This window comes from Tiliqua scincoides, unplaced genomic scaffold (genome assembly GCF_035046505.1).
Source record: "Tiliqua scincoides isolate rTilSci1 unplaced genomic scaffold, rTilSci1.hap2 HAP2_SCAFFOLD_183, whole genome shotgun sequence".
Taxonomy (NCBI): domain Eukaryota; kingdom Metazoa; phylum Chordata; class Lepidosauria; order Squamata; family Scincidae; genus Tiliqua; species Tiliqua scincoides.
The window spans coordinates 24454-34430 of record NW_027101435.1 but is presented as its reverse complement, the minus strand read 5'-3'; the positions used below and the strand labels follow the sequence as shown (position 1 = coordinate 34430).

Genomic DNA, 9977 nt, shown 5'->3' with positions numbered 1-9977 from the left:
TGCGCTTTTGTCAACCACATGACTTCTGGGAAGGGCACTCGCCAATTGTGAGACACGACCTGTAATTGAAACATTTGAAAGAGGAAAGCAATGAAAGTCAAGTGGATGAAAGTCAAAGTATTGCTTTATGTATTAATTCTTTAGCGACCATCTTTGGAGCTAAAATATTGCGATTTGACTTATATACAGATATAAGTATATATAAGTGAATCCTGGACAGACGCGCTGTTGTTGTGTGCACGGGAGCCACCTGCAGGAATGGCCTTGGGCCCTGTGTGTGCAGTAGTGGCTCAAAGATGAGCCTGCTGGATAGGTTGGTGGAGGGACTGGGGCGGTTTGGAGCACGGAGCAGGCCAGGCAGAAGGGATGAGCTTGGCGGCAGCCGTGCACGCTGAGATTCTATCACCCTTTTCCTGTCCCGTACTGCCCCTGTGAGTATCAGAGGCATAATTTGGGGGGTGGGGGGGAAACCAGGTCTGAAAATAAGAAGGCCTATGAGACAAGTCTTATATTTTATTAATGTTATTTGTTCATTCTGGAAATTATCACTCTGCCTTTAATGCTCAAAAACCGTTTTGTTTCCAATGAAACCTAGAAAATGGTCCTAGAGCATTTCTCGTAGAACCATCCTACTCTTCTCGTAGAACCATCACCCATTCTGAAAAATCAGTGATAGCATGATTCACAAATAGCACAAATAGCATCTTGAACTTGAATAGCATCTTGAACTTATTGCAGATAAATTGCTTTGTTCAGGCTGCAATCCTGTGTGCGTTTACTTGCAGGCACGTTCCACTGAACTTCTCATGGCCCGGGCGGGGGGGAAAGGAGGAATTTCCCCTCTGATATCTAACGCAGGCACTCGCTTATGAGTCGATCTCACAGAGAAGTCGAGGGCAAGTTTTGGAGCCGAAATCACGGCATTTTCTATGCTCCTGGGATACGTCGGAGGTTAAATTTATAGGGGGGTGTCTTACTATAGTTTTGTCTGATTTTACCCAAGGCCCGATCCTGAAAAATAACCTACCAGTAATTGTGACCTAAGAACAGTACAGTCTCTAATTTATTGTGACCTACTGCCAGTCCAAGCGAGACGGGGTGATGATGCTGCAAAGGCCTCTTTGCATGCAACTTAACATGCAACTTATCACACATAACTAGCAATAGCTAGTTCAGGGGCTGTTGCAAGAATGCCATGCCCCAAATCGAGAAATCGGGCTAAGGGGCAGAGCCCCGAAGAGCCTCAGGGGTCTACTGCCAGACCAAGCGAGACGGGGTGATGATGCTGCAAAGGCCTCTTACGTTGTCCAGATCATGGCAAGTCAGGTCTCCGATAGGGACTGCAAATACTGTCCGTCAGTGATTTCTTAACACTGCGGTAGTTAAAAATTGTGAAGTGCCGCTTTAGTGATGGGCCTGAGGTTGTGTAGGTTCCACGGTGGGAGAGTTTGAAATAATCTTTCTAAATGTTTTGCTTGCAGCTGAACCACCAACAGCAACAGCAGCATATGGTAATTATGATTCGGTTTCATGTCATTCGTGTTTTCTGTGTCTGGGCTCTGTCCTGAAATACGTACCCTTTTCTCTCTCGTGGAAAGGAGAGTGGATGTGGACAGGGGCAGAGTAGCATTCACACCCCACTGAGTGCACAGCTTAGTGAGCATTTTGGACACGTTTGTGATATGTGTAATGGATTGTGGTAGGAAACGTATTATTATTATTAACAGTATTTATATACTGCTTTTCAACTAAAAGTTCACAACATGGAGTTCATAGAACATAGAATTCTTGGAGCCAGTTGATAAAGGGAGGAACACCCGTTTCTGCCATAGGGAAGCTGGTATGTGCTGCAGAATAACCATTTTTCACTCCCCTCATTCTTGAATGAGAATGTTAATGTTTGCTATGGAACAATACGTGGTAAACGCGCAATAAATGGTCCTCTTTGCCTTTCAAGCACTGAGGCTGGTGAACGGAGCACACACTTGCGAGGGCCGTGTTGAAGTCATTCACGGAGGATCCTGGGGTACCGTTTGTGATGATTCCTGGGGACTCAGTGATGCCAAAGTCGTGTGCAGACAGCTTGGATGCGGCCAGGCTGTCCGTGCCCCAGGAAGCGCGCATTTTGGACAAGGCTCCGGCAGTATTCTCCTGGATGATGTGACGTGTGCAGGGAATGAGGAATACTTGTGGCAGTGTCGCCACAGAGGCTGGGGTGTACATAACTGTGGTCACCATGAAGATGCTGGTGTCATCTGTTCTGGTATGTCCTATGGTTTCCCCCCCTACTCTTTCAGTAGTCGTTTGTCATGAAAACGTCTCCTGTTGCTCCTGCAAGGATCCCAAGCTCAGCATGGATGCACATCAGAATATTCGCCTATCTGAATAGCAATAGAATGTTTGAAGTGCTTGTACTCTTCTCGTAGAACCATCATCCATTCTGAAAAATCAGTGTGCTTCTCAAACAGTGCTTCTGAACAAAAAAAGTCAGCGCTGGGGCGAGCGCCGGTGGAGCGCCGAAGTCTGGACGCTCCGCGGTCACACAGACCGCCGAGCAGAGGAGAGGCGGGTGGGGTGTGGGGGAGGCGGGGAGGAGGCGTTCTGGGGTGGGCGGAGGCAGAGGGAGGGCAGGGAGAGGGCGGGGAGTAGGCGTGCAGAGGAAGAGGGTGGAAGCAGCAAGTGGCCCTGGTGCAACTCGGGATCACTTGCACCCGCAGATCCCCCTGTCTATGCCAGTGATATGACCCAAGCCAGAGGAGCCTTCCACCAGTTCCTTGTACAACACGTGATCCTTGTGCTTACATTGTGGAAACGATTGCCCAGCCCAAAGGCCGAGTGCTAAACGCCGTATTTTACGTTATGCGTTGGGTGAGGAGGAAGGGATTTCAGCTGTCCGTGGTAATGGGCCGCACTCTTTTTGTGTGACGTTTCGTGTTCTCTGGATTGCACTCTGAAGTTTCTTGTCAACCTGATGTGCTAAACATTCTTGGTCACCCTCCTGAGGCCAAATGATAAAAAGAGGAACACGCATTCCTGCTTTAGAGTAGAGGGTGGTTTCCTGCAAAGTAGCCATTTTTCGCTCCTCTCATTATTGAAAGAGAATGTTAATTCGTTGCACATTTACCGTGTGTGTGTGTTTTTTTTTTCTGTTGGCGCATTTGTCTTTCAAGCATTGAGACTGGTGAATGGAAGGAACCGTTGTGAGGGCCGTGTTGAAGTCAATCACGGAGGATCCTGGGGGAGCGTTTGTGATGATTCATGGGACGTCAGCGATGCCAACGTTGTGTGCAGACAGCTTGGATGTGGCAGGGCCGTCAGGGCCCCAGGAAGTGCCTCTTTTGGGCAAGGCTCAGGCCCTATTTTCTTGGATGATGTGGCGTGCAACGGGACTGAAGAATACTTGTGGCAGTGTCACCACAGAGGCTGGGGCGTGCATAACTGTGCTCACAGCGAAGACGCTGGTGTCGTCTGTTCCGGTAGGTCCAAGCGATATTTACTCTTTCAGGTATTCATTTACAGCAGAATCCGATCCTGTTGCTCCTGCAGTGATTCTCAACCCTGTAGGAATGCCCATCAAAATTACAATGTATTTGAGTAGCAATAGAATCTACCTTTATAATGGACAACTATTCCAAAAACCAATTTCTTTCCTTTTCTTCTATGCCTTCGTACTGACTCACCTGCATTAAATTCCTTATACTGTAATTGTTTGAAATATTTAAGCTATGCTAGTCCACAAAAATGGCCACAAAGCTATGTCTTAGGGATGAAATAATTGACAGAAAATGATTTCTTGTGCCCAAGAGGCTTACAAGTTAAAAAAAGACATGAAGGACACACAGCAAACGGCCATTGGGACATGAGCGATGCTGAGATAAATAAGGACAGTGGTTTCCCCCCTACTTAATGTTACGTAAGCCCTCGCTGTGCTCCTTTCGTTATGAACTTTAGTTGGACATGAACGAGAAAATTCACAAGCCACATAGGGGGCTGGTGGGAAGCCATGCAGTTTCTGTCCTTTTGAATTATTAGACACAATTACAAACTGTATAAGATAAATCTGGCACATTTCAAAGCCAGGACTGTACTCTCTGCGGTGGTGCAGTTGGAGACTAATGGCCCTGTGGTATCCTGGGCTTATGATGGTGGACCTTGTGATCTGCCTCTGTCAATCCTGCACTGACATGCTGCTGTTGTGTGTACAGCGGCCACCAGCAAAGAAAGCCTTGGGCCCTGTGTGTGCTACAGTGGTCAAAGATAAGCATGCTGCATAGGTTGGTGGAGGGACTGGGGCAGGGAGCAGGACAGGCAGAAGGGATGAGCTTGGTGGCAGCCGTGCACGCTGAGATTCTATCACCCTTTTCCTGTCCCATACTGCCCCTGTGAGTGTCAGAGGCATAATCTTGGGGGGGGGGTAACCAGGTTTGAAAATAAGAAGTCGTACGAGACAAGTCTGATATTTTATTAATTTTATTTGTTCATTCTGGAAATTATCACTCTGCCTTTAATTCTCAAAAACCGTTTTGTTTCCAAAGAAACCTTTAAAATGGTCCTAGAGCAAGGGAGGCAATGCTATGTTCAAAACCGTTTTGATTTCGATGAAATTGTAATTTGTTACATAATATTTTCTTATCTTGCTTTCCTCTTTCTTTAGCATATGAAATCACAACAGTCGCAGAACCCACTTCCACTGGTAAGGAACATTTTCTACTACATATATGGGATGTGCCGGAGTCACTGCACTGAGTCACGAGTCGAGTTGTGAGTTTCCACCAGTGTGACTCGACTGCAAAGAAACTAGGAATAACTAGTTCAGGGGCTGACTGGAGAAGATCGTGGCTCAGAGGGGGACACGTTCGTGAACGGGCAGGAGACCGGGAAAGTCTCCGCGGTCCTGTACCAGTCCCAGCCACAAAGGGTGATGATGCGCCAGTTGCCGCTGACGTTTTCAAAATCACCTCAAATCGGGCCACAGAAATGGCCTGAAAACCCAACCTGTGCGTTCTGAATACTGGCTAAAAACTATGAAATGCTAGTTTTGTGAAAGGCCTACGATTGTGTTGGTTCTGTGGTGGCAGAGTTTGAAATAACCTTCTCTGAATTGTTTCTTGCAGCTCCAACAACAGCACCAATATCATCAACAACAGCAGAAACCACATATGGTAATTCAGTTTTGGTATAAGATTGTTCTTGCATTCCGCGTCCAGGCTCAGTCCTGCAGTACGTGCCCTGTTCACTCTCACGTGAGGGGCATGAGCAGAGTACCTTCTACACACCCCTGAGTAGGTCATATCAGTATGACTCATTTAATTCATGTGTGTGTTATGTGTCAAGGCATGTGGTATTACATAGAAATTCTCCATGTGCGGTTTATCCACCCAGTGCTATTCCACTACAGCAATATCTTGCTGTAGGAACAAGGGAACAAGCATTCCTTTACTTGGAGGAGACCGCCATGAGTGCCACTCAACTGCAGGATGCAGCACACGTCCCATTGGCACCGCTGTGCCAGTGCTGGAAAGTTGGTTAGGATTTGGGCCTGTATCTTACATCGCAAAGGTCAGCAAGGCTGTTTTCAAATGTCCTAGCAAAAGGACATTGATTTTTAAAAGGATTTGCTTTAATGCGCTTTTGTCAACCACATGACTTCTGGGAAGGGCACTCGCCAATTGTGAGACACGACCTGTAATTGAAACATTTGAAAGAGGAAAGCAATGAAAGTCAAGTGGATGAAAGTCAAAGTATTGCTTTATGTATTAATTCTTTAGCGACCATCTTTGGAGCTAAAATATTGCGATTTGACTTATATACAGATATAAGTATATATAAGTGAATCCTGGACAGACGCGCTGTTGTTGTGTGCACGGGAGCCACCTGCAGGAATGGCCTTGGGCCCTGTGTGTGCAGTAGTGGCTCAAAGATGAGCCTGCTGGATAGGTTGGTGGAGGGACTGGGGCGGTTTGGAGCACGGAGCAGGCCAGGCAGAAGGGATGAGCTTGGCGGCAGCCGTGCACGCTGAGATTCTATCACCCTTTTCCTGTCCCGTACTGCCCCTGTGAGTATCAGAGGCATAATTTGGGGGGTGGGGGGGAAACCAGGTCTGAAAATAAGAAGGCCTATGAGACAAGTCTTATATTTTATTAATGTTATTTGTTCATTCTGGAAATTATCACTCTGCCTTTAATGCTCAAAAACCGTTTTGTTTCCAATGAAACCTAGAAAATGGTCCTAGAGCATTTCTCGTAGAACCATCCTACTCTTCTCGTAGAACCATCACCCATTCTGAAAAATCAGTGATAGCATGATTCACAAATAGCACAAATAGCATCTTGAACTTGAATAGCATCTTGAACTTATTGCAGATAAATTGCTTTGTTCAGGCTGCAATCCTGTGTGCGTTTACTTGCAGGCACGTTCCACTGAACTTCTCATGGCCCGGGCGGGGGGGAAAGGAGGAATTTCCCCTCTGATATCTAACGCAGGCACTCGCTTATGAGTCGATCTCACAGAGAAGTCGAGGGCAAGTTTTGGAGCCGAAATCACGGCATTTTCTATGCTCCTGGGATACGTCGGAGGTTAAATTTATAGGGGGGTGTCTTACTATAGTTTTGTCTGATTTTACCCAAGGCCCGATCCTGAAAAATAACCTACCAGTAATTGTGACCTAAGAACAGTACAGTCTCTAATTTATTGTGACCTACTGCCAGTCCAAGCGAGACGGGGTGATGATGCTGCAAAGGCCTCTTTGCATGCAACTTAACATGCAACTTATCACACATAACTAGCAATAGCTAGTTCAGGGGCTGTTGCAAGAATGCCATGCCCCAAATCGAGAAATCGGGCTAAGGGGCAGAGCCCCGAAGAGCCTCAGGGGTCTACTGCCAGACCAAGCGAGACGGGGTGATGATGCTGCAAAGGCCTCTTACGTTGTCCAGATCATGGCAAGTCAGGTCTCCGATAGGGACTGCAAATACTGTCCGTCAGTGATTTCTTAACACTGCGGTAGTTAAAAATTGTGAAGTGCCGCTTTAGTGATGGGCCTGAGGTTGTGTAGGTTCCACGGTGGGAGAGTTTGAAATAATCTTTCTAAATGTTTTGCTTGCAGCTGAACCACCAACAGCAACAGCAGCATATGGTAATTATGATTCGGTTTCATGTCATTCGTGTTTTCTGTGTCTGGGCTCTGTCCTGAAATACGTACCCTTTTCTCTCTCGTGGAAAGGAGAGTGGATGTGGACAGGGGCAGAGTAGCATTCACACCCCACTGAGTGCACAGCTTAGTGAGCATTTTGGACACGTTTGTGATATGTGTAATGGATTGTGGTAGGAAACGTATTATTATTATTAACAGTATTTATATACTGCTTTTCAACTAAAAGTTCACAACATGGAGTTCATAGAACATAGAATTCTTGGAGCCAGTTGATAAAGGGAGGAACACCCGTTTCTGCCATAGGGAAGCTGGTATGTGCTGCAGAATAACCATTTTTCACTCCCCTCATTCTTGAATGAGAATGTTAATGTTTGCTATGGAACAATACGTGGTAAACGCGCAATAAATGGTCCTCTTTGCCTTTCAAGCACTGAGGCTGGTGAACGGAGCACACACTTGCGAGGGCCGTGTTGAAGTCATTCACGGAGGATCCTGGGGTACCGTTTGTGATGATTCCTGGGGACTCAGTGATGCCAAAGTCGTGTGCAGACAGCTTGGATGCGGCCAGGCTGTCCGTGCCCCAGGAAGCGCGCATTTTGGACAAGGCTCCGGCAGTATTCTCCTGGATGATGTGACGTGTGCAGGGAATGAGGAATACTTGTGGCAGTGTCGCCACAGAGGCTGGGGTGTACATAACTGTGGTCACCATGAAGATGCTGGTGTCATCTGTTCTGGTATGTCCTATGGTTTCCCCCCCTACTCTTTCAGTAGTCGTTTGTCATGAAAACGTCTCCTGTTGCTCCTGCAAGGATCCCAAGCTCAGCATGGATGCACATCAGAATATTCGCCTATCTGAATAGCAATAGAATGTTTGAAGTGCTTGTACTCTTCTCGTAGAACCATCATCCATTCTGAAAAATCAGTGTGCTTCTCAAACAGTGCTTCTGAACAAAAAAAGTCAGCGCTGGGGCGAGCGCCGGTGGAGCGCCGAAGTCTGGACGCTCCGCGGTCACACAGACCGCCGAGCAGAGGAGAGGCGGGTGGGGTGTGGGGGAGGCGGGGAGGAGGCGTTCTGGGGTGGGCGGAGGCAGAGGGAGGGCAGGGAGAGGGCGGGGAGTAGGCGTGCAGAGGAAGAGGGTGGAAGCAGCAAGTGGCCCTGGTGCAACTCGGGATCACTTGCACCCGCAGATCCCCCTGTCTATGCCAGTGATATGACCCAAGCCAGAGGAGCCTTCCACCAGTTCCTTGTACAACACGTGATCCTTGTGCTTACATTGTGGAAACGATTGCCCAGCCCAAAGGCCGAGTGCTAAACGCCGTATTTTACGTTATGCGTTGGGTGAGGAGGAAGGGATTTCAGCTGTCCGTGGTAATGGGCCGCACTCTTTTTGTGTGACGTTTCGTGTTCTCTGGATTGCACTCTGAAGTTTCTTGTCAACCTGATGTGCTAAACATTCTTGGTCACCCTCCTGAGGCCAAATGATAAAAAGAGGAACACGCATTCCTGCTTTAGAGTAGAGGGTGGTTTCCTGCAAAGTAGCCATTTTTCGCTCCTCTCATTATTGAAAGAGAATGTTAATTCGTTGCACATTTACCGTGTGTGTGTGTTTTTTTTTTCTGTTGGCGCATTTGTCTTTCAAGCATTGAGACTGGTGAATGGAAGGAACCGTTGTGAGGGCCGTGTTGAAGTCAATCACGGAGGATCCTGGGGGAGCGTTTGTGATGATTCATGGGACGTCAGCGATGCCAACGTTGTGTGCAGACAGCTTGGATGTGGCAGGGCCGTCAGGGCCCCAGGAAGTGCCTCTTTTGGGCAAGGCTCAGGCCCTATTTTCTTGGATGATGTGGCGTGCAACGGGACTGAAGAATACTTGTGGCAGTGTCACCACAGAGGCTGGGGCGTGCATAACTGTGCTCACAGCGAAGGCGCTGGTGTCGTCTGTTCCGGTAGGTCCAAGCGATATTTACTCTTTCAGGTATTCATTTACAGCAGAATCCGATCCTGTTGCTCCTGCAGTGATTCTCAACCCTGTAGGAATGCCCATCAAAATTACAATGTATTTGAGTAGCAATAGAATCTACCTTTATAATGGACAACTATTCCAAAAACCAATTTCTTTCCTTTTCTTCTATGCCTTCGTACTGACTCACCTGCATTAAATTCCTTATACTGTAATTGTTTGAAATATTTAAGCTATGCTAGTCCACAAAAATGGCCACAAAGCTATGTCTTAGGGATGAAATAATTGACAGAAAATGATTTCTTGTGCCCAAGAGGCTTACAAGTTAAAAAAAGACATGAAGGACACACAGCAAACGGCCATTGGGACATGAGCGATGCTGAGATAAATAAGGACAGTGGTTTCCCCCCTACTTAATGTTACGTAAGCCCTCGCTGTGCTCCTTTCGTTATGAACTTTAGTTGGACATGAACGAGAAAATTCACAAGCCACATAGGGGGCTGGTGGGAAGCCATGCAGTTTCTGTCCTTTTGAATTATTAGACACAATTACAAACTGTATAAGATAAATCTGGCACATTTCAAAGCCAGGACTGTACTCTCTGCGGTGGTGCAGTTGGAGACTAATGGCCCTGTGGTATCCTGGGCTTATGATGGTGGACCTTGTGATCTGCCTCTGTCAATCCTGCACTGACATGCTGCTGTTGTGTGTACAGCGGCCACCAGCAAAGAAAGCCTTGGGCCCTGTGTGTGCTACAGTGGTCAAAGATAAGCATGCTGCATAGGTTGGTGGAGGGACTGGGGCAGGGAGCAGGACAGGCAGAAGGGATGAGCTTGGTGGCAGCCGTGCACGCTGAGATTCTA

The 9977-nt window shown here is 47.3% G+C and overlaps 1 protein-coding gene across 1 annotated transcript in view; it reads left to right on the top strand.

The window, feature by feature from the left end:
- Nucleotides 1-1935: 1935 nt before the first annotated feature.
- The window catches only part of LOC136635971 (deleted in malignant brain tumors 1 protein-like), a gene marked incomplete at its 3' end in the record, with an annotated part of 31424 nt that continues 23382 nt past the window's right edge, over nucleotides 1936-9977 (top strand). The window contains exons 1-4 of the mRNA XM_066611025.1: nucleotides 1936-2275; nucleotides 3171-3491; nucleotides 7585-7899; nucleotides 8795-9100. Coding sequence (XP_066467122.1) covers nucleotides 1936-2275; nucleotides 3171-3491; nucleotides 7585-7899; nucleotides 8795-9100 — 1282 coding nt within the window. The remainder of the gene's footprint in view (nucleotides 2276-3170; nucleotides 3492-7584; nucleotides 7900-8794; nucleotides 9101-9977) is intronic.